This window comes from Acomys minous (genome assembly GCF_964271855.1).
Source record: "Acomys minous genome assembly, chromosome: 11".
Lineage (NCBI taxonomy): Eukaryota > Metazoa > Chordata > Mammalia > Rodentia > Muridae > Acomys > Acomys minous.
Window position 1 is genome coordinate 59,880,051 of NC_140492.1, and position 25,544 is coordinate 59,905,594.

At 38.8% G+C, this 25,544-nt stretch overlaps 1 protein-coding gene and 1 long non-coding RNA gene across 16 annotated transcripts in view; one reads left to right on the plus strand and one right to left on the minus strand.

Moving 5' to 3' along the window:
• The window catches only part of DLG1 (discs large MAGUK scaffold protein 1), a 192,588-nt gene that overhangs the window by 152,564 nt on the left and 14,480 nt on the right, over nt 1-25,544 (minus strand). For 11 of the 14 annotated variants that reach the window (XM_084800885.1, XM_084800884.1, XM_084800902.1 and 8 more), the window contains exon 4: nt 18,998-19,164. In XM_084800885.1, the coding sequence (XP_084657011.1) occupies nt 18,998-19,164 (167 nt within the window). Of the gene's footprint in view, nt 1-10,072; nt 10,239-18,997; nt 19,165-25,544 lie in introns of those variants that run through there. The other 3 variants (XM_084800887.1, XM_084800891.1, XM_084800895.1) reach the window with 3 other exon arrangements.
• LOC311608432 overlaps nt 1-25,544 on the plus strand; it is a 50,586-nt gene that overhangs the window by 14,029 nt on the left and 11,013 nt on the right. The window lies entirely within an intron of this gene.

Sequence of the window (25,544 nt, forward strand, 5' to 3'; positions counted from 1 at the left end):
AGCCACAGCCAACAGTGAACCTGTTTCCAAAGCAACAACAAAAAGAACAGGAGAAAGTATTTGCAAATTATACATCTGATAAGGGATTAATATCCAGGACACATGAGGAAAACAAAAACAAAACCAATATAAGATTTTTGAAATAGATTCAATGCAAATGACCTCATTTTTCTGTCAAGAAACACTCCAGCAACCCCATGACCACGTTAAGACTACTAGCCACGCGCAGCAGCCACTCTTTCAGCCCGGTACAACTCGGCACACCCTCCAGACACCAATACCAGGGTGGCCTGCTTTCACCTACTGCTCATAGTTTGCCAGTCTTCGTCTCCAACACTTATTTTCTATATAGAGCTTTATATGGAGAAGGCACTCCATAAGACAACGCTAAAAGCAATCTTAAGATATATCTCTCATCTTTTCATTTTACAGTGAAAACTGTAAAGTCAGGTTAAAATTTTTTTAACATGTTTAAAGAAATGTCTTCTTTTAGATATTTACTTAATATTGCAATTCTGAAGTATTGCAAAAATCAGAAGTATTTTGAAACATCGAAGTTCTGGAACCTCAAATACAAAATCATAAACTGAAACAATAATTATTTTAGAAAAATCTTTACATATGGTTTGTGTACAGTTACCACTGCAAACTCTGAGTCACACAAGCAAAAGAAGATCAATGCAGCAACTACATTAAATGCAAAGTTGTAACTAAGCAAAACTTTGTTTTAGGACCAAAGTTTTTCCAAAGGCCAATATGAGAACATATTTCATGGAGGTCAATATTAACTTAATTATAATAAAATAATCAAATCACCACAATAACATTTTATATTATCAAAATTCAATCTGGTGGCAATAATAAATACTAAAAAATTGTCATCTTACTATAGGCTCACGAATTATGAACATTTGTGTGTCAGTTAACAGTAGGGGGCAGCATTTCTATTCATTTTAACTTTTTAAAATAATGAAATCTTAAAAAGGAGTTCACAACCCTTACAAAGCATTGGGCTGAGATGCAATTTTAATACAATCTACTACAAGTAAACACATCCTAGTGTATATATGAAAACTTTGTCCAAATAGATAAAAATTTGGTATTCCTAGTTTTCAAACAGGCAAAATAAAAATGATGTAATTTAGTACTTGACATTTCATCAGGTACCCAGTTAAAACAAATACTTGAGTCCACACTGGAATGACAAACAGTAACCCCCATATAAAGGTGTTTCTTTTCTCTCCACATAGGATACTTACACACACACTAACACTGGAAGAAGTACTCTATCATAACCCTAAACCTTTAACATCCAGAGATTTGGAACTGCCACAGAGGGCCAGGGTTAGCTGGCTCTAAGATGCAAAGCAAAAGGGACAAAAGAGCTGACAGCAGAAACAGGCATGAGTGGAAGCAGATTTAAACCTGACATCTTTTATACTGCTGTTACTCTAAGTTCAGACCTGTTCTGATGATAGGGCTGCATTTAAATCCCACCCACCACCCCAGCCATTTAAAAAGCAAAAGACAGAAATTATAAAGGGACAGAAAAGGAATTATCAGAGTAAGACTATTTAATAAAAGTTACTTAAATGACCATGAGCCAGTCACTGTCCCACGAGTCGATCCTTAGCATGTTGTAAGGAAGGTACAACACGTTATCTCCCCTGTCACAGACTGGGGAACTGAAGCCCCACCGAGACCACTGGATGCAGGACTGGCCTTCAGCGGCCTCCGGCGGCGCTCAGCCTCCCTATTCTCTTTAAGCCCTAGTCCATCTACCCAGCACCACATCTGCTGGGTAACGTAAGCAAAAACAGTAATTTAACAAGAATTTAAAAAGTGAAAGTGGCAAAGTAAGAAAAAAAGAAGCCTTATTTATTCATTTGCAATGAATTATAAAAGGATTAACAGAAAATAAAGTCAGTACTTGAAAACAAGGTCTCTTATTTCAACTCAGAAGATCACAAATAAGACAAACCCAGATGAGCACTATTAAGACACTTAAGGGTGAGGTAAGAAACACTACATACTACTGCACATGGTAGGACACATCTTTAATACCAGGTTAACAGAGGCAGGCAGATCTCTCGGAGCCACTCTGGTCTACTTAGTGAGTTCCAAGCCAGGGCTGAATAGTAAGACCCTGTTACTAAAACCCAAAACCAAACAGCAACAAAACCTGTAAAGTTCAAAATTACCTAATCACTGTGGTTCAAATAAATAATAATGCGTTCTCCCAAATGTAGACAATTTAACAGAAAGACAATCAATATATGTTATGGTGTTCAATAGAAAAAACAGCTTGAAGGTAATTAAACTGTGGGACACTTGGCAATATTTACCAAAACACTGAAAATGTTATCAGGTCAGGTGGGGTTAGCACACACCTTTAATCCCAGCACTAGGGAGGCAGAGGCAGGCATATCTCTGTGAGTTCAAGGCCAGCCTGGTCTACAAAGTGAGTCCAGGACAGCAAAGGCTACACAGAGAAACCTTGTCTAAAAAAAAAAAATCTTGTCATTTGCATTAGAAATTCTTCACCAAAAGGACTGTGATTATGCCCAGATTTAGCAGCATATTTTAAGGAAAATAAAAGTGTTGATTAAATTATAAAAAGTCCAAACAATGAAATCATCTTAAATGCTACAGGAAAACATTCAGTGACATTTCAAGTGATTTTCAAAATGCATTACACACAAATATCCCATTCCATCTGTGTCCAATCCCTCAGCCATACCAAAGATACCAAATAACTGATCCTAGCACTCTTGCCTTCACCCTCTTATCAGAATTCTTTCTTTTTTTTTTTTAATTTATTTTAAAGATTTGCTTATTTGTATGCGCATTGATTCTTTGCCAGTGTGTGTGTCTATGTGAGGGTTCCAGATTTTCTGGAACTGGAGTTACAGACCATTGTGAGCTGCTTTGTGGGTGCTGGGAACCCAACCTAGGTCCACTGGTAGAGCAGCAAATGCCTTCAACCTCTGAGCCATCTCTCCAGGCCCAAGAGTTTCTACTTCAGCTGCTGGGAATGTTTGTAGCTCAGTAGCAGAGCCACCTCATCAGCACACACCTGACACCAACCCGAGTTAGCACCAGAAATAAATGTTTGCTATAAAGCGGAGGTGCAGTGGCACACACCGTTAATCCCAGTATTTGAGAGGCAGAAGCAGGTAGATCTCTTTGAGTTAGAGGAAGCTGGTTGTTTCGCATAATGAGTTCCAGACCAGCCAGAACTGCCCAGCTGAGACCCTGCTTTAAAAAAAAAAAGCTTGTTTTTAGTCAAAGGATAGATTTTTTTTTCCCCACCTGGTTAATTACTAAAATCATGATGCAAAAGCAACTTAGGAAATAGGTAAAATGCCTTTAATCCTCTCTCATATTGTGTCCTATTGACAAAAAACAACCCCTAAGGCCTCTAGTTAGAGAACTTTAAAACCCAGCTTTTCAGAACTAGGAAAACTACAGTGCTTTATTTTTAAGTATTTTTTATTTACTATTTGTGTGCAAGAGAGTGGAGACACAAGCCATGGCGTGCATACATATGGAAGGCAGGGGCGACTTCAGAGTTAGTTCTCTCCTTCTACTGTGGGTTCTGGAAATCAAGTTCAGGTGGTCAGATTTGCATGACAACACTTTTACCTGCCGAGTCTTCTCACTGGCCCTACAGAACCTTTTTATACCTAATTCACATTGGTGTTTGGAAAGATACAGAAGAGATGAATTTACTCAGCTCTCTAGCCTCTCTGTACTAGGTAAGAAACATTTCCAAGGATGTCATGCTGCTTCTTTGGAGGGCTTCTCAGTGGCAAAATGCTTATTAATAAATTTATTAAAGTCCAAATTTTGTATATATATAAAAAAATGAAGCTAGGTGTAACAGCACACACTTGGAAACGCAGAACTTGAAAAGTATGCCTCTGAGGTCAGTCCATGCTATATGAAACCCTTACTCAAACAAAGAAAGGAATAAGTAAGCAGAACTCTAAACCAGAGAAGCAATTATCTTCTTTGATAAAGAACTTTATCAAATTCTAAATTACATTATATAAAGCCTGACATGGTTAAGGCATGACAAAACATATGAGAGAAGTGAAACCTACAACTGACATCACAGACAATGGTTAATCTCTGATTTTAAAAAAAAACGTTCTTACAAACTACAAAGAAAGTCACCACTCCTCCTATTAATACAGTATAATAAACCTAATTAAAAACACTGAAGAAATACAAATTATAACTTCACCTCTATGACACTGTTTATTCAGCAAAAAAAAGTTAAAAAGTTGAAAATTCTTTTGGTAATTTCCAGAAAAATGTTCACTCATACACTGCTAAGAAATTTGCAAAATGGCACAATTCCTATGGAGTTATTGTAACAGTAAGTAACCAAACTAAGGTGCATTTTTCTCTTAACTAACAATGCCACATATACAGACAAGACTTTCATACACACAAAATGATAATGCTGCTTACTGAAGCACTGTTTCTAACTGTGGGAAAAAAAAGAATCTGTTCACTACAAGCATTATTTATAATTGTTTCAGCTCACTTGTGTTGCTAGAATAGAATACCGAAGACTTAAGTAATTAATGAAGAACTGAAATGTATTTCCTGTGTGTCTGGAAGTTGGAGGGCACAGTATCAGAACACCCGCAGGACAGGTATCTGAAGGAGGGATGTGGCATGCTCTAGAACACCGTATCCTCCTCACTGACAGACAGAAAGGGTAGAGGACAGTAGGGACTCTTTCAGCCTTGAGCCTCTTCATCAGGGTACTATTAATCCCAGGAGGTCAAAGCATTCATGACATAATTATTTCCCAAAGCAGAAACTCTCAACATCTATACATTATATGAATTAAGGAAGGGCTAACATGAATGGCAGGTGACATCATCATTCAAACTTTAGCATATATCTTGAAGATCTGGAATTTTACCTAAAATAGGTATGGATCTAAATTCCACTTTTGTTTAAATATAATCACATAACACAATCATTTATTTTTAAAAATTATTGAGGAAAAGTTTGTTAAGTAAAATCAGCAAAGGGTGAAAAGTCACACAAATGTAAAACACACTACCAATTAACTATATAAGAGAAAGATAAAAACATTCTTTTTACTTGTAAAACTGTATTAAGTCCTGGAAAAAGAGAACAAACAAGAACAGTCTCTAAGGCTAGGAAGCCGGCTCAGTTGGTAAAGCACTTGCTGGGCAGAGCCCAGGCACCAATGTGAAAGGGTCAGGCAAGAAAGGCAGAGTGCACAATGATCCCAGCACTTGGGCGCTAGAGACAGAAGATCCTTTGGTTTGATGGCTGAAGAAAGATTAGGTTCTGTGAGACCCTGTCTCAAAAAATGAAAAGTGACTGAGGAAGAACCTAGGCCTCCACATACATACTGACAAAAACAAACAACAGTTTCCTATAGGAGCCACAGAGATAAGGAATAAAAAGAGACAGAGCCATACAATATGCGGAGGGGAGACATCAAGGCAGAGTCTAGAGAGCCCTGGCTGGCCTAAAACTCTATGTAAACTAGGATGACCTTGATTTACAGTAATCTTCCTTTACCTCTGCTTCCTGGATGCTCAGATAACAGAGAGGGCAATGCCTGGCTAAGTTATTTAATGACAGTTTTGATTTTGTTGTTTGATTTTAGACAGGCTCTTGCCAAGTAGCCCAGACTGTCCTAGAACTTGCAATTCTCCTGCCTCTACCACTCAGGAGCTGGGATTACAGCAATGTGCCCATATCTAGCTAGTTGTTTGTTTGCTTACATTGGGCTTATCACTCAAAAATTATGTTTAAAAATATTCAAGTTTTCAGAAAGTGAAAACTGGCTGCTGAATAAGAATGGTTGTTACAGACCAACACTACTAACTAAATTTAACATTAAATGGTCTGTTACTTTGTCTAACTCGCCACATCTTGCAATCTAGCAGAAAGAGCAGTGCTATTTTCAGAATGTTTCCATCATTGTATGACGTTCTACTGTGCAATGCTGAAGCTACTGACATTTTGCATCTCAGAGACAGAAAGCACTAAAGTGAGAAAGGATTCTGTTTCCCAAAATGTTCACATAGTCAATGGATCATTCTGGTATTTAAGTGAGGAGTAGCCAAATAAGAATGAACAAAAAATGAATGGAGGGCCTGGAGAGGTGGCTCAGTGGTTAAAAGCACTGGCTATTCTCCCAGAGGTTCCAGGTTCAATTCCCAGCACCCACATGGCAGCTCGTGGCTGTCAGGAAAACACCAATGCACATAAAATTAAATTATTTTTTAAAAACAAAAAGGAGTAGAAACAACAGGAAAAATCTACTTTCTGGATCCGTCTGAATTCATTATTTTTAAAAAACAAAATGGTAAGTAATTTTCAATATTTTATCTTGTGTGTGTTTTGGCTGTGTGTATGTCTATGCCCCACTTGTGTGCTTGGTGTCCATAGAAGCCAGAAAAGGATATTGGCTTGCCTGGCACTGGATTGACATACAGTGTGAGCCACCAAATGAATGCTGGGAATTAAACCCACATCCTTCAAAGAGTAACTAGAATTCTTAACCACTGAGCCATCTCTCCAGCCCTAATAAATATTAATGGCAGTTTTCTGAAATATCTATAAACGCACTACAAAATTTTTAGGCCTCAGGTTTGGGTTATCTAGACCAAAGTTCCACACATAACAAGTATTTACTAGTACCTACTAATACTGAACACTTGGCCAGGCAGAAATACCATGGAAAACAAAACACCACAATCATAAAGAATATAAGTGCATGATCTACTGTATGTTAGGAGGGAAATGAGGCATACTTTCATAAAAGCACAATTAATCTAGCCAGTACAATAAGTAGAGCCCCTGATGAAGCATCCATAAACTGCAATCAAGGGTAAACCTGGAGGACACAAGCCTGTAATTTGCTATGCATAAATACCTCAAAGAGAAAAGAAACACCTTGGATGAACTGAAAAAAGCCCTATTAACAAAAAATAATGGAAACCTGATACAGTTCTTAAAACAAACATATTTCAATTTCTTACTTGGGAGGGGGAACCCCAAAAGCATCAACAAACTATCCTGGCAGCACCTAACATTAACTACTAGATTTGGCATATTAAATAAAGGAAGTATTAACAACTGTATTAACAGCTCAGCAGTTAAGAGTACTGACTGAGTTTCCAGAGAATTCTGGGTTCAATTCCCAGCACCTAGTTAACAACTGTCTGTAATTCCAGTTCCAAAGTATCCCATTCCCTTTTCTGGCTTCCTTGGGCACTGCACAAACTCAAGCACAGGGAAAAGCCAATATGCATAAAATAAAATGCTAAGTAAAATTTTCAGTTCTCTTCTCTGCCACCTCTCAGCTTATCAGATGACCTAAGAAGACCCTTTGTACTGAAATGATGGAAAATTAGTGTAACAAAAGGTGGGAAAAGATAGGATCCTACTACAAGAAATCCTAATACTAAAAGTTACACCTGTTAGCACCTCCTCTCTTATTTCCTCCCCGAAGTTGCTGATCAGATAAAATCCTCCATGGATAAGACTGTAAATGCCCTGAATTGCAGCTGACACATAGCACTTTAAACTATAAACAAAAAAAAACCTATTTAGGAATATTCCTGAAGTACTCCTTAAATCTAGCAGGCTAACAACTAACATTCTTACAGTCATTATGAACCTGATAAAACTCTATTTCTCTACCTAGGCCCTAGTATTAACTCCACACTGATATATTTATAAAGTGGCTAGTTAAGAACCCAAGAACTCTCAAGGAGAAAATTCCCTGTCTTCTAAGACATTATACGGGAAACACACAAGAAAATATTTTAGCTACGCTGATTAAATAACATATATTCTACATTAATATATGTAAAACTAACCAGAAACAATATTGTAAGTGCTCTTTTCCCTTGGAAAGTGTTTAAACGCAGAACTTTTTTTTTTTTTTTAATTCAAGAGGAAGCATGCTTTCAAGTCCACTACATTTCTGTTTCAAATGTATTAATCAGGGCTCGGTATGTGGCTCAGTGGTAGAGCACCTGCCTGACATATGCACGGTCCCAGGTCTAACTCCCAACTCTGGGAGGAGGAAACCCAACTCAGTTCCTTTTAAGGAATGTATTAATCAGAAGAGGAACGTATGGTTATTTATGACTGTCTTAAATTAGTAAATGCCAATTATACTACTGTAGATGGAGGGAAGATTTAGCAATTCAGTAACAGTGAAGATTTAGTCATCTCATCTCACTACCTAGTCATTTGAAAGCATTTTAAAATAAGTCTTCATTGTGAAGAACATATAGTTATTATAGTTATGGGGGGACTAAAAAGCTAATCACCATTGCTTTAGCTCAACCCACATGCCTGTTCTTAAGGGTATCCATGGTAGCAATGATGCAACGTGCCTACCTAGTGCACTCTGCCTACACAAGTGGGAGAAAGGGGAGGCGGATGATGAACAATTTTTACTTGAGGTGTTTTAGTATTACCATGATAGAACTGTATCAACTGTCAGATCTTTAGAAGCCATAAAGCTCTCCAAAAATCAGAAGGGACCTAGGACAGGAGGACAGGAGGACAGGAGGACAGGAGGACAGGAGGACAGGAGGACAGGAGGACAGGAGGACAGGAGGACAGGAAGACAGGAAGGGGTAGGGAGGGTGCACTGAAGCCTTCAACTGAGCAGGAACATTTTTTTTTTACTCATCTGGCTGTAGCAATTGATCAAAAATGTTCAAAGTGCTTATTTCTAATCATAGAACAAATGAATCTAATTTAGCATTTTCAAAACTACAAATAATGTTTTATGCTTCCTAATTTCCAACCTACATATTTTCCTATTTTTGTTTTCACAGTTACATAATAATTTATAAATGCTTTAAGGACAGTGATTATAGCCAATGTTTTTTAGACAATAAAAAAAAAGTCATTCTCTTTTGCTTAAGAAAAGGTGGGTGCAAAAATAAATCTAATTCTATCAAATAAAGACTAAAAAGATGTATCAAATAACTTTGCTATAATATTAGAAGAAATTTAACTAAATGAAATTACACAAGGTAATTCACAGGAGAAAGCCAAACATAGATAAAAAAATAAAAATAAAAAGAAGAAGAAGAAGAAGAAGAAGAAGAAGAAGAAGAAGAAGAAGCAGCAGCAGCAGCAGCAGCAGCAGCAGCAGCAGCAGCAGCAGCAAAACCCAAAAAACTCACAAACAAACAAGTCATGGAGAAGCTTGTCCTCTTATAGCCGAGGACAAGCCCACCTCATAGGCACACTGGCAGCTGAACCACAGCTGTGAATGCAATGAAAAACAAAACTCAATACCATCAGTTTTCCCACTTCTGAGAACTAATTCATTACACAGAAATAATAATAGCCTGCTTTCAGAAATACTTGTTCTTTTATCACTAAACACAATCTTCAAATCTCAATAGTTATGTCTAAAAATCACTATGTGACATTAGTATGTAGAATTAAAAACCAAAATATTTCCTGTTGTGAAAACCGAAATCTGCAGTTTAAATGCAAGTACCTGAACATATAACCGCACAGTCCCATAAGGTCCACAGACCGGTACTGAGAAAACAAAGTAGTCTGCTTAGAGACTAAGTGAGGCATAGTAGACTCAGGACAAAAAGCAAAGCAGGCTTTTAAAGTACTTCAAAAGTGCCTGAACAAGCTCAAGGGCTCTCAGTCCAGACCAGCGTCTATCTAACAGCACAGGAGAGCCCTGCTGTTTAAAAAGGGAGAATCCAGAAACTGTTTGCAAAAGGAGCTACACTTTCAGCAACACGACATGCCCAAGTGGAAGAGAAGAACTCTGAGAAAATACAAGACTTAAGCATATCAAAGCTCTCCAGACCTATGCTGTTAGGAGGAGAGCTTCCTGTAAATATCAGAGAAAAAAAAATCAGCTTAAAACCCCATTTTTATCTACCTGAAATACATTTCAAACTACTGCCTTTGCTAACAATGCATCTCGTAGATTCAAGCATCTGTTGTCAAGCCTCTAACGATGGTTACAGCTCAGAGAATGAACACAGGAAGTCATACTGCATCTTACCTTTGTGGTTACAATGCACAGGCAATCCATTATTATACCATGACAGTATTTTATACATAAAGCAAAGCTATTCAGATGGCCTACTTCAACAATAACAAAAAATTTCAAATAAAAAAGCTGTTAGATAAAATCATAGATGGAAAGTTATGACAGTGCCACGATCTCGCCAGGATCCATTCTTAGAGCTAGCAATTTTTCTACTATCTGAAATATAAGAAGCCAGAATGCATCACGTGCCCTACAATCTTCTTTATGTAATATGTCTCTGAAGAACTTGAAATTATCCAACAGAACACTGAGGAACTTGGCGGGTTGACTCCGAGAGAGCCCACTGCTGCTTCAGACGCTACCTCATTAAGCCCTCTTTTCAGGGTGTGTTGCCAGGGAATCATTTGATAAAATGTCCCACAAGGTTTCCCCAACACAAATTTAAATCTATTTCTCCTTGTTTGCTATAGTTTGGATATTCAAAGAACCACCACAAAAAAAAAAAAAAAAAAGAAAAAGAAAAAGAAAAAGAAAGAAAGAAAGAAAAAAGAAGAAAAATCACTAGAAAACGCAAGCAAACACTTCTTCCACTAAACCATTTCTGCAACTGCAGCCTGCAAAGTGATGATTTTCTCGGCAGTAATGAATGGAATATTCCAAGTGTTATTTTTAAGAAGGGGAGCAGGAAGAACAAAGCATTAATGTAAAGTATCACTAAAACTTCCATTTTCTCTCTTTACCAAAATAAATAACATTTTACAATAAAGCTGTAATTTTACTTTATTGCATTACTAAATCCACTTCACCCAATTCCTTGTCCCTTGGGCACAGGGAGGAAGCGCCAGAGAGAAGCAGTTATAACTGTACCATTTCAAACTCCTCAGTAAGTACTTTTTTAAACCCAGAATTCATCTAACTTTTCTCAATTATGTCTGGCTCTCAGATCATCAAGAACAGAGTTACACAGGCTAACAGAGAAAAGAAAAGACACAGATGCCAAGAGCCTTTCAGTTTCAGAAGCTTCTGACCTCCCTATGAAAACATAAACTAAGGAAGAGTATTATCTGCAATTTTGGTCCCATTAATAAAATATATCATTTTTTAAAGCAGAATATTAAAAACAGCATATGTAATATTCAAGTACTGACCGGGCATTGCATTTTGTGAAAGTAGGAGAAGAATTTATTGGTTTCTTTCTTACTGTTCTGAAATTTCTCTCATGAAAATTTTAAGATGCCTAGAATAGTCTTGCCCAGAGAGGGGAGGTCTTCCTCAGTAAGACAGACCTCCTAACAACAAATCAAAAGCATGGTTCAACCCAAAAATAAGCTGTATAACCAGTTGTTTTCTTTCCTGGTGAGGGGCACAGGGACAACTCAGTTTTCCCTTTTTTAAAACACACAGTGTTTTATAAATTATAAAGTATAACTTGTCATACTTTTTATATTTAATAGAGTCTAAGTTCCAACAAGGGCAAAACGACAAAACATCTCCTGCACCTACTGCTTCACACCCAGCACCTATATGTTAGCGTATGTTAGCATATGTTAGCATATTGGGACCACAATGTCACCGTGGCTTAGGATGTGTTGATGACTGAGCAGCCTTTCTAACATCTAAACTGTAGGCAATTACAAAACTGACATACTGAATTGATTCTGAAAATGAGACACTTCATTTTTCCAAGAAAACCCCTGAAATACTTTTGCCAACTCAATTATAAACTTGTAGGAATATAGATTTAAATAGACAAATAACCAAGTTTAAATTTAAGTCAGCTTGATACATATTTAACAACATTCACATTTTAGGAAATAATTTTAGTTGGACTCTACATTCAGCCTAGACATTAGCGTCATCCATATAACTAATCCACTCTTGACTAATCAAGTTTGGGCTGGAGAGATGGCTCAATTGATAAAGTGCTTGCCTTGTAAGCACAAGGACCTAGGGTTAATGCTCAGAACCCACATTTAAATGTTGAAACAGTAAATAAAGCCAGTGTGCAGCTCATGCTCGTAATTCCAGTACTGGGAGACAAGCAGAGACAAGACCTCGGCCTGGGGGCCAGCCAGCTTAGCTAAAGCAGTAGCGCAGGCCAACCAAAGCCCCCTGCCTCAAACACAGCTAATGAGTAACAATACCAAAGAGGGTCTTCTGACTTCAACACATAAGTGCATGTGTGCCTGCATACTCACCTCCCAACACACACACAAACACACACACGCGCGCACGCGCGCGGCAAATCTATTAACTTTAAACAGCAGTTTTATGTAATCTAAACTCCATGAGATGTTACTTTTTTTTTTAAATGAAAATGTCACCGGACCATTTACCCAATTTCCTACTAGTACCCATTTTTAGTGCATCTATTTTCCCTATTTGGACAGTAGTTGTGCATTTGCAATGTCTATGATGTAACTGTACTACCTTTTCAATGCACTTAATTATCTTCCAACAAAGCTTGATATTGCATCTCATACTCAGGAATGATCATGTAATCTATACTAAATACTGCATATACTGTATCAATCAACACTCAAACTGACATTAACTAGGGGCATTTTAAATCAATGTGTTCCTTTCCAGTCATTTACTCTCTGAAATAATTTAGAAGCTACCTTGTAATATGAAAAACTTAAAAAGGTCTTAATATAAGCATTTGGGAAGGACAGTACCTCACCTAATATTTATGCACGAAAGATAAACAGCACCACTTCAAAATATGCAGGCAACTGCTTTTAGCCATGACAAATAATAAAGAACAAAATGATCCACCTTAAACAACTAAGACAAGAATCCTGGACATATGTAAGGAAAGAATATTCAGGTACTAAAAGAGGCAGTTCAAAGCAATACACCTCTAGGAGAGCAGACAGAAGATGAGCCCTGCAACTGTCCAGCCAAACCTTGGAGGCAACGGCAAAGGAAGAGGACAACTAAACACAGGCCAGTAATATGTAAGAGGCCTACATAAAAATTCAGTGTGATGTGGCCAAAATTCATGGTAAGAGTAAGCAGAAAGAAAGGAACTGCAGAGGAAGAGCTCCAAAGATGGGCGGGGCTCCCTCCTAGTCCCCAGGTTAGCTCTCGTCATCTTGATCAGCAAAGACATACATGGGGGGGGGGGGGCCTATCCAAAACCAGGAGGTGGAGTGTCAGTACCCAGAATTCACATAGTATCAAGAATAAAAGAACAATTTCTAATAGGCAGGATACCAGACAGGACTAAGTGTGGTTTCAGTATGGGGATCTGACACGTCCTGATCTCTGTGGGCATCAGGCACAAGTGTGGTGCACATACATACATGTAAGCAAAACACTCAAAACAAATACATAAATCCAAGACTTTAAAAAAAAAAACGAACTAACATACAAAAAGGAGCTTATTACTTTTTAATCTCTTTAATGACAAGAAAATTAAAAACAACCAAACAAATCAGCACTAAGGAGCTCTACCTTGCCCCACGCATGTAAGAGTTCTCTAATACACTAAGTCAACCTTCAGAACGCGCTAAGCTTTAATAGTCCATATGTGCTTGTAACTGTCCTGCCTCCACAATTTCTAGTTCAAACAAACAAACAAACCCTAAGGTGAAAAAGAAATTACCTTCCCACACTGCTTAGATAGTTCTCCTGCTTGGAGCAGCTCTGAAGGGCTGGAGGCGTGAGCCTACAGGTACCAGGCCCAGTAAGACAGCAGTGCTGGAAGATGGCCTATGCCTTCAGACGCTAACCTGCTTTCTTTCTATAGTCACACTCCATGGCATAGAACTTGCTTGATACTCTGACAACGGAATTCTATTTTAGTAACCCATCATAAACTGAAAACATGATACTCTGACAATGCAGCATATGGCTGCACGGCTGATGGGGGGGGGGGGGAGGTTTGTAAGTCTTGGAGGCGGGGTTACAGCTCAGTGGTAGAGCTCCTTACCAGGCTGAGTTTTCACTCAAAGCCAAAATACCTGATATCCAGAGGTCAGGAGGCGTAAGAGCCCCTGGAAATAAAGTTACTGATGATTGTGAGCCACTGTGTGGAAAAGATCAATATTCAAAATCTTAAGTATGAAGCCGGGCATGGTGGCGCACGTCTTTAATCCCAGCACTCGGGAGGCAGAGGCAGGTGGATCGCTGTGAATTCGAGGTCGGCCAGGTCTACAAAGCAAGTCCAGGACAGCCAAGGCTACACAGAGAAACCCTGTCTCAAAAAACAAAAAAAATCTGAAATATGGTTTCTACTGAATTCTATCACTTTCACACTATCATAAAGTCAAAATATAGTAACTAAAATCAAGTTGAGAACCAGCATAGACATAAAGTATTTTATTTATCTATTTATTTATTTATTTGACTGGGTTTCTCTGTGTAGGCTTGGCTGTCCTGGACTTGCTATGTAGGCAAAACTGGCCTCAAACTCACAGATACCTGTCTTCCTCTGCCTCCTCAAGTACTGGGATTATAGGCATGCACCACAACAAGCTAACATATAGAATTTGTATTTGTGTTTATTTTAGCTTAATTTTTAGCTTAAATATTTAGCTTAAAATAGCTACAGTAAAATGTTTTAGTTACTTTAAAATTTTTATTTTGGGTTCATGTATATACACGCAAATATGAGCACAATACCACAGCACGCATGCAGATCAGTGGACAACCTGTGCACATCAGCTCTTTCCCTGTGGGTCCTGAGAAGTCGCCTTTATCCATTAGGCTATGTCACTGACCCAGTATGTTTTTAATCTAGATCCTTTCTGCTAATCATTCAGACTGCTTCATCTATTGTATTTATTAATATTACATGGAATACTGCAATGATCACTATTTTATGAGAAAATAAGTCTGTGTCACATACTAGCCACAGGATTATATACTGTTGTCTCAATATTACTGTGCAAGTGTACCCTCCTCCTCTACCAACCACATGAGTTTCTGTGTGCCCACTTAGCTAATCTTTAATGAGCTAATTATCTGAAAATATGCCTTGTCAGTTTAGTTTGCATTTTTTTAATGTGAGGTTTCCTGCTCACTTTCCTACTGAATGCTGACTGTATCCTGTGCTTCTTGAGGTCAAGTGGTTACAAAAAAAGAAAATTATCCCTTATGTGCTATGCAAAATTTTTCTTTTTCATTGTTTTTGTTGGTTCATTGGCTGATTATGATGATGATGATGTTTTGGGAGAAGGGCTCACCCAGTAGGTAGCCCAGGCTGGCTCAAACTTAAAATATTCCTGCCTTAACATCCAGAATACTTGGATCAGAGACAAGAACCAGCACACCCAGTGCATACAAAAGTTCCATAATTAAAATCCAGCCAAAGTTGAAGACCATAAAGAAATTCTACAGTCAGACTCCCCAGCTGACCTTAAACTTATCATCATCCTGAGCCTGAACCTCCACAGTGGTTGGCTTGTAGTGGCTTTTTTGTTTTGTAACCCTTGGCAAAGGTTTCCTTTAGCCAGGTGTAATGGTGCACACCTTTGTCCTAAGCAGAGGCAGGAGGAAAGGACCTCAGAGTTCAAGGCCAGCCTAGTCTACAGATCAAGTTCTAGGACAGCCAGGGCTACACAGAGAAACCCTGTCTTGAAACATTAAAAAAGAAAGAAAAAGGTTTCTTTTATCCTAAAGGCTTAGAAAAGTTTGTCCTTATGGTCTCATTTTTTAATCTTTTAGTTCTTCCAGCCACTTAAAATGTGATACTAGAAATAGAACAGTGCATTCTTTCTGTAATAATATACCAGTAAATTAGGCAATTTCTCCTACTTCATCTTCCTGTCTTTAAAGTCATGTACTTTCTGTAAGTAATTCAATAGAATTATTTTTATTAAAACAAAACACCTCTTTAAAAAAAAAAAAGTGGTCACGCACACCTTTAATCCCAGCACTCAAAAGGCAAAGACAGTGGATCTATGTAAGTTTGAGGCCAGTCTGGTCTACAAAGTGAATCTAGGACAGCCAAGGCTACACTGAGAAATCTTGATTCAAAAAAAAAAAAAAAAAAAGAAAGAAAGAAAGAAAGAAAAGAAAAGAAAAAGGAAGAGGAGAGGCTGCCATCATAAGTAAAATGCCTTGCACACACAAGCAAACCAACCCCTGACTAACCATCAGCACTGGGGTGGGCCAGGGAGGAGAGGATGGAGACCCTTGCCCTTGAAACAGTTTTTAAACAAAGATTATCCTAAACATCTCACTAGGTGTATGTTCAAAGTAAAAGGCAGACATTAAAAAAATAAATTAATAAGACATCACTTTAAAAATATACTATATTGAACTTAATTTTACTATATTAGAAAAAAGGTAATAAAAAGTGTAAGGTTAACTAGCAAGGATTTGGCAAGATTAACACCTCTTGCCAACTGTAAATAAACAATAAGACAAAGAAATTGGCCAGATGCCTTAAAATGCAAAGATTTACATCACTAAGAGAAAACAGAAAAGTACCTGTAGAAAATGATTCAATCTCAAATACTTCTTGCAAAAATAAACATTAAGTAAAAGAGGCAAGACCATATTGATATGACGTGTTTATCAGAAAAAGACTGCCTATCCAAGATTTAGTGTATGAGCTAATAATAACTCAAGTCTTGTGTAAGGCAAAATAGCCTTGATTTCCAGGTCATCTTTCAATTTGTAGTTAAATAGAAGTGTCTTTTTGCATTTGTTTGAATTTGGGTCAGTGTGCTCCAAAGTCTTCACAGCTACAAACATGAATTAAAGAAGAGGTCAAGTCAACAATCACTTAGCCAAGCTTCCCATCCAAAAGAAGCAAGAATGAGTGGCTAATAAGGTAGTCATTCCCTACTCCTACAGCACCCCCAGAAACAAGCCTCTAAACGTTTCAGGGTTCTCCTATCTGTCAGTGTGTTTTAAACTATGTACATCTTGAGACTAACATCTATCAAGTCATTTACACAAAATCAGTAGTTCCTAATAACAGACATCACAAATTCAGCATATACATTTCCCCATTAGAAGAAGAAGAAGAAGAAGGAGGAGGAGGAGGAGGAGGAGAAGAAGAAGAAATTGATGAACATATCCCGGTGCTCCTCATAAGAGTCCGTCTATGAATGGGTATGAATTTTAACATTACTTGAGTATTTCCTACAGGGAACACCATGTGATCCTACTCTTTCTCACACATTTTCCAAACTAACCACATTTAACAGTGCTTATTTGAACGTGCCCACTCCTCCATTCACTTGTGCCTTCAACATGTCTATATAGTTTAAGTGGTGAAGAAACTAGGCCTGCACATAGCATTCAGTGTTTCACATACTTATAAAAATATGTTTCTAAAATCTTTTTTCCTCAGTGTTGGTGATCAAACCTAAGAGGCCTCATGCATGCCAGGCAAGCACTCTACACTAAGCTATAATTTCTACTCAGCTCATACAATGACTCAATATCATTTGTGCTGGCTAGTGTTACATAAATGTCATGCACAAACTAGAGTTATCTGAAAGGAAAGAACCTCAACTGAGAAAACATCTCCGTAAGATCCCGCTGCAGGGAATTTTCTTAATCAATGATTGATGGGGGAGGGCCCAGCCTATTGTGGGTGGTGCTACCTCTGAGCTGTGGTCCTGGGTTCTATAAGAAAGCAGGTTGAGAAAACCAGTAAGCAGCATTCCTCTGTGGCCTCTGCATCAGCTCTTGCCTGCAGGATGCTGCTCTTCTTAGTTCCTTCAATAACGACCAGCAATAAACCTTTTTCTCTTCACCCTTCTTCTGAGGAGCAGGCCCTCGTCCCCATGTCTAGGCTAGGGGTTGACCCAGGGCCCTCCCTCTGCCATGACAGGCAACTTATTTCAGAGGCAACTCATTTATCTGAACCACAGCAATAACTACAGACATTTTCAAACTGCATCTGAAACAGACCACAGGATGAACTATCATTATAGCAGACAATAGCTCAACTAAAGAAAGAAATGGTAAAGAAAATTATCCAAAGAAAAGTAATTTTTAAGAAGGACCAAAGAAGAAAACATACACAGAGAAATGTGTAAGATTCTAGCAGGCTTACTAGGCAGAACTATAAACTCAATGTTAAGTCTGATATCCAAAGACAGACTTGTCCAAAACTAGCCTCATGCTGGGTCGGTTCTTTTCTTTTAGATTTCTTTTTTACAGCTTTAAAATGTAGGAGAGGGATTATATGTGCTCATTCATACTGCTCTAAAATGCTAGTTATGCAACAACATATTAAATAAAAGAGAAGGTGAAAAACTGGCTTCTTCATTATCGGTGGGCTACATAGCTGCTCCCCACCACCACTTCTCTGACTTATTACTCATCAAACAGAAGCTGATTCAATTTCCCAGGCAGTCTAGTACTATCCAGAAGGGCCTAGAATCAAATTTAGAGACAACCACTTTTAAATGACTAATGCTTCTCAGGCAGAATCCTCATTACAAAATGCTGCACCATATCCAACTCTACTAGCAACAGTATAGCACAACCGAAAAAAGAACATTACCCATTACCAAGATAGTTATTAAAACTCACAGAAGCTGCCACTTTTAACTACAGAAAGCTGTAAAAGCCAATGCTGATGGGAAGGACTGTTATTCCTCAGTGAATTTTAATGCAACTCTTCAAGCCAATCAACAGAATTCTTCACTTTAGTAAGAGCTCAGAGCCACAATAATATTCTTTCTCTGGGCAAGAATACCAAAGTAAAATCATCTTCAAAACTACAATGACCATGTTAATGATTATACAAGCAGAGCTTTATGAGGTGACCACACAAACACTTTCTAATATCCTAAAACAAATATTTCAGGCATCAAACAAGTTACAAACTTTGAGAATCGAGATTCTCAACTTTTAAGGAATATTTTAACTCTATTCTCTATCTCATTACTATTTCCAAAAACTATCCATCTTCAAAGAAAGAAACAAACGCATCACTGAAAAGCATGTTAGCCTTTGTCTTACCTCTACTGGAGGGCTAAGGCTGCTGGGCGGGGCTTCTGATGTCACAGTACTGCTTGGAAGGCTGGGAATCTCCCAAGTACTCACAGGCTGAATTGGTTCACACTGCTTCGAATGATCTATACATTTTGGATTATCAAGTAAGGTCACTTCATAAAATTCTTGAATATCTAGAGATAAAGAGAAAGAAAATTTCTAAAGCATTTATATCTCCTAAATTATGTAATGCAAAAACAACATAATTCAAAGGCAACTTTTTACTCTTTATTAGAAAGAAAAATAAGCCCAATCTCACCACATAATTCTGCTCCTACCAACAGGGTTTCTCTGTGTAGCCCTGAGTGTCCTGGAACTCGCTTTGTAGACCAGGGTGGCTCAGAGATACATGTGTCGCTCCCTCCCAGTGCTGGGATTAAAGGCGTGCACCACCAAGTGCAGGTGGACCGTATACTTTTAACAGTAGGTGCTCTCCTCATTTCATTATGTCGCAGTTACATCAAAACCTGCAGGGCTCTGTGTAAAGTCCCAAGTATTTCACGCTTCAAAGTCAGCGTTTTGGAGAGATGGCTCACGGTTAAGGGTGCCACGGTTCCAGAGGGTCTTTGGGAGAAGGGGGTGGGGGGAGGATGAATACGGATATATTCTCAAGCATGACATGGGAAGGGACAGACATACTGGTGCTGAGAGAGAGGTGAAGAACTAGCCATGTGGCAGCATGTGGGCTAGAACAGTCGGGGCTGAAGTTAGATGAGCTAGCGGAGAGTCTGCCCAGCTAAACGCCTAAGCTTTTAAATATTAATAAGTCTCTGTGTCTTTAGTTAACCGCTGGCAGGTCCAAGAGAATTCTGCCATAGCATGCACCACCAAGTGCAGCTCAACCACATACTTTTTAAAAATTAATTTATTCATATCACATCTCAATTGTTAGCCCATTCTTGTATCCTCCTGTTCCTCCCTCCTTCCCATTTTCCCCTTACTTCCCTCCCCTATGACTGTGGCTTAGAGGACCTCCTCCCCCTGTATATGCTCATAGGGTATCAAGTCTCTTCTTGGTAACGTGCTGTCCTTCCTCTGAGTGCCACCAGGCCTCCCCCTCCAGGGAACATGGTCAAATATGGGACACCAGAGTTCATATGAAAGTCAGACCCCACTCTCCACTCAACTGTGGAGAATGCCCTGTCCATTGGCTAGATCTAGGTAGGGGTTCGAAGTTTACTGCACATATTGTCCTTGGCTGGTGCCATAGTTTGAGCAGGACCTCTGGGCCCATATCAGCTCATCATAATGTTCTTCCTGTAAGTTTCTAGGACCCTCTGGATCCTTCTATTTCCCCATTCTCCCATGATTCTCTCCTCTAGAGTCGCAATAGGATGTCCTCCCCTCTGTCCCACTTTCCTGGTAAGTGAAGGCTTTCGTGGGACATGCCCCTTGGGCTCGTGTGCAGATATAAGTGAGTATATACCATTTGAGTCTTTCTGCTTCTGAGTTAAGTCACTCATTATGATCATTTCTAGTTCTATCCATTTGTCCACAAATTTCGGGAATTCCTTGTTTTTAATAGCTGAGTAATTTTCCATAGTGTAAATGTACCACAGTTTCTTTATCCAGTCTTCTACTGAGGGGCACTTAGGCTGTTTCCATGTTCAACCACATACTTTTAACAGTAGGCTCTTTCTTCATTTCATTATGTCACAATTACATCGAACCCTCCAGGGCACTGTGTGAAGTCATTTGTTTTCCATGCGTCAGAAGTCAGTGTTTGGGAGAGATGGCTCACGGTCAAGGGTGCCTGGTGCTCTTGCAGAGGACCTCAGATGGGTTCTCAGCACCCATGTGAGAGGTTACCATTGCCTGAAATTCCAGTTCCAGGGTAACCAAAGCCCTCTTGTGGTCTCTGGATGCACCTACACTCCATGCACATAAACTACACACAACCCACACATGCACATGATTAAAATAAATCTAAAAAGTTAAGGCCTCATGGATGGGGAAGGGGCTCACAAGCCTCAGGCAAGCTGACAAACAGTGGAAAGGAGAGAGGCATTTTCTTTAAGGGTTAGGTATTATGACGACTGGGAGGTCGCCCATTTTCCCTCCAGTAGAGGCCCATACCTATACACATAAGGAGAGCCCTAATTAGACTTAGTAGGCCATTAAAAACAAAACAAAACTGTATTGGACATGAAGGTAGGAAGCAGATAACAGGGAAGAGTCTAGGGAAATTATAGGACAGATGATCAAAATACATTGCATATATACATACATATATAAAAATTTCAAGCAAAAAAAAATATTTATGTGCTGGGTTAAATTCCTAACTCTGTTATCAATTAGCTACATGTACAAGTAAATGACTCTGATAATTTGCCTTATTGTGAACTATGTAAAAACTGAGCATAACCAAGTACATGCTAGCTTACAATATACTCTCAATAAATAGTGGCTAATATCATTATTATAAATTGTTCAGTTGAATCATTACTAAATTTTACATCTTTATCATCACTATTCAGACCAAGAATGGAAATCCTCAAGTGGTTCTGTCCTAACTAAAGTGAAACACCATTTTTTAAAAGTTGAGAAAAACGGGGCTGGAGAGATGGCTCAGCAGCTAAGAGCATTGGCTCTTCTTCAAGAGTACTAAGGTTCAATTCCCAGCACCCACATGACAGCTCACAACAATCTGTAACTCCTGTTCCACGGGATCCAACATCCTCACAGAGACATAATGCAGGTAGGGCACCAGTGTACATAAAAATAAATTAATTTTTTAAAAGTTAAGAAAAACCAAAAAACTAGGACATTTTCAACTTCTCTAGTCTACATATGCAAGAGGAAGTGGGAAACAATCACTTAAAGGTATGACAAAGCCTGGAAGAAACCAAACACAGCACAGCATAACTTAAAAGGTAAATTTACTTTGTTCCCAGGAATTACATGAACTTACTGTATTAATATTATTAGCACTGACTACTCACACAGCTCAGCGACACCATTAAGATTTCACATGTCAATTCTTTAGTCACCTACTGGTATAATTTACAATTCTTTAGAGGGAGGGAACTACTTAACAGCCAATGTGCACATTACCCTGATTCATGAACAGTAAGTATAAATAACACTTAGAGTAACTTTCACTTCTTATTTCGTACTATTTTAAAAGTAACATTATGCCCTTTAAAAACATCTTTCACGTGGCCAGTGAGCTGGCTCAGCAGGTAAAGGAGCTTGTCATCAAGTCTGACAACCTGGGCTCGATCTCCAGGACCTACATAGTAAAGGAAAGAACTGACTCCCACAAGTTGTCCTCAGATTTCCACACTTGAACTGTGACACAGACATGTCCATACACAATTATAATAAATGAAATGTAATATTTTGGTGGGCGGGGACTAACATCTCACAAAGACAGTAGGGACAAAGTAGTTCTGTTTTCAGTTTAATAACCACTACAACTGTAAAAAGTATTCCAAGTAAAGTACTAAATAAAAACTAATGTTTGTACACTAAAAATAAAATCAACCCATTTTACCAGCTGCTAAGATTATTACTGGGCTGAGAGATGGCTCAATGGCTAAGGTGGATCCTGCAGAAGACCAGGGTTTGTTTCCCTGCACCCATGTGGTGCCTGCCCCACAATAGTCCTTAACCTCAGCTGCAGGCGATGCAGCATCCACCACCTCTTCAGGCACATAACCTTTAGCCACACGGCTAAAAATTCCTGCGGAAATCTAGACAACTATCCTTCTACAAAGGTAACACTATAATTGATATATATGACCAAGGAATAAAGTGTGACATTTTGAAAATTTTCACATCTTGCTTGTCAATTGAAATCCTCAATTCTAGATTTTATTTTTTATTTTTTGGTTTTGGTTTGAGACAAGGTTTCTCTGTTTAGCCTTGGCTGTCCTGGACTCACTCTGTAGACCAGGCTGACCTTGAACTCACAGAGATCCACCTGCTTCTGCCTCCCAGGTGCTGGGATAAAAAGCGTGCGCCACCATGTCTGGCTCTAAACTCTAGATATTATATTCAACAATCTTGCATTCAGCCCCTTCATTCCTATATATGTGTGTGTGTGTGTGTTTATGTATATAAAGTTTTTTGTCTGTGTATGTGTGTATATGTATTTATGTATGTGTATGTATATGTATATGTATATGTATTTCACTTAGGATATTTTCAAGATTTATCCATCCACACAGAATCTATTAAGGACTTTATTACTTTTAAAGGGTAAATGATATATCTTTGTACATGCATACTATACTTTATTCATTTATTTATATATATTTATATATACACACACAAACATATATATAGTTAGATTGGCTTTTCTTTTAAATTTTTGTTATTATTGTGTGTGGGGGTGTTTTGCCTGCATGTGAGTCAATGCATATGCATGCAATGCTTTTAAAGGTAAGGGAGACGGTGTCAGATCTCCTTGGACTGGAGTTACAGACTTGAGGGGTTGGGGTTGAACCTGGATCCTCTAGAAGAGTGACTAGTACTCTCAAAAACTGACCCACTGCTCCAGCCCCCTCAAAACAGCCCTTTCTAATTTGCTCTATAGGAGTTTATTCCTATACCTGGAGGACAAAATATCAATTCTATTTTAGCTGTATCAGCATTAAAACAAAATAAGCTGAGTAAACACCACTTAGAATGGCTATTACAAAACAGAAAAAAAATAGAAAGTTAGAATCCTCCTTCACCGCTCATAAATGAGAGTGTAAAATGTTAACAACTGATAGTGAAAACAGAAGGGTGTAGTAGTTTTGGTTTCTTTACAAACTCAGTTATGGATTAAACAGATTTTTGTTTTAATCTCAAGTGTTGGATATGGGACTGCTTTAGTTTGTCCACAGCTGATAATTGTCTCATGCAGGGCGTGGTCTATGCCAGCTGGTAACAGCCTCCAGTGGCTCGGTGGGTGGTGTGGTCTTTGCCAGCTGGAGTTGGTGAAACTCTGAGGACTCTGGGAAAGTATAAATACCAGAGCCCAAGCTGGGCAATGGTGATGCACGCCTTCAATCCCAGCACTCAGGAGGCAGGGGCAGGCAGATCTGTCTACAGAGTGAGTTCCAGGACAGCCAGGGACACATAGAGAAACCCTCTGGGGGGTAGAGGGTGAGGATAGAGCCCAGAGAGAGGAGAGAACTTTGAGGAGAAGGAGGAAGGAGAGAGGAGGAAGAAGGCTGCTTGTTCATCCTGCTATGCTTGAAGTTTGCTGTTGCTGGACTGCTAGATATCCTGATGACTGAGATCAATATTTTCCCAAAGAACCCGATGACCCTAACCAGCCTAAGTCTAAACTCATCTAAGTCCCCTGTCCCTTCTAACCTTTCCTACCTAGGGCAGAGGGTTAGAAGGAAGGTAAAGACATTAAGGCATCCCAAGCAAAACAGTTAAAAACTAGCGCCTATAGAAAAGTGACTTCTCAAAATATTAGAACACAGAATTACCATGTGGTCCAGAAATTCCACTTCCTAGTGTACATGCGGGGGGGGGGGGGGACGGGGACAGACAGAGACACAGAGAAAGAGACAGAGAAACAGAGGGAGACAGAGAGAGAGAGAAACAGAGACAGAGAGAGAGAGGGAGACAGACAGAGACAGAGACAGAGACACACACACACAGAGAGAGAGAGAGAGAGAGGAGGGACTGAACCAGATTAACAGATCTCTAAACCAATGGTTATTACAGCATTAGAGCAGAAAGGTGACAATTCAACTATCCTTCAAAAGTAAATGAATCAAGTACACTATGTGTGTACATAGAAATAGCATTTACCCTTTAAAAAGAATTAAATCCTTAATACATTCTATATGGATGGGTAAACCTTGAAAATATTCTAAGTGAAATAAGCCAGAAATAAAAGGACAAATACTGTATTTCCATTTATATGTAGTAACCATAATATCAAACTCAGACACACAAAAAAGAAACAATCATTGAAAGTGGAAACGGGCGGCTCAGAATGAGGAATTGTTGCATTTTAACCGGCACTTTGCACTATATAGATGCTTTTGTTTGTTTGTTGTTGAGACATAATTATTACTCAAAAAGAGAATTTCAGTTTGAGTTGAAATTTTTGTATTATAATATATTATATAATAATAATAATAATAATACAAAATAGTTCTAGGATGAAGGCTGTAGGAGGCTATGAAATGCTATCTTATGGACATGGCATGGTTGTAGCACACATGAATTCACACAGCTATAAGTGCATACATACATAGAGTTTATACAAGACTAGCCCATAAAGTCACAGATGGGGAAAGGACTTATGGGGCTCCACCTTGAGGAGATAATGGCCAGACCATAGACGGCTGCTGGGAGAAAGGTAGAGGTAGTCACGTCTTTGATGACATAGTGACATAAATTACCCATACTCTGGCGGGAAACTTCACACCTGTGCCCATGTGAGTGACCCTGATTAACACTTGTGGGTCACAAGGCAAAAAACAATCATCTGTAGCTCCATGGCCCTCTGGACCTTGTGGGCCATCAGGAATGTACATGGTACAAAGACATGCAGGCA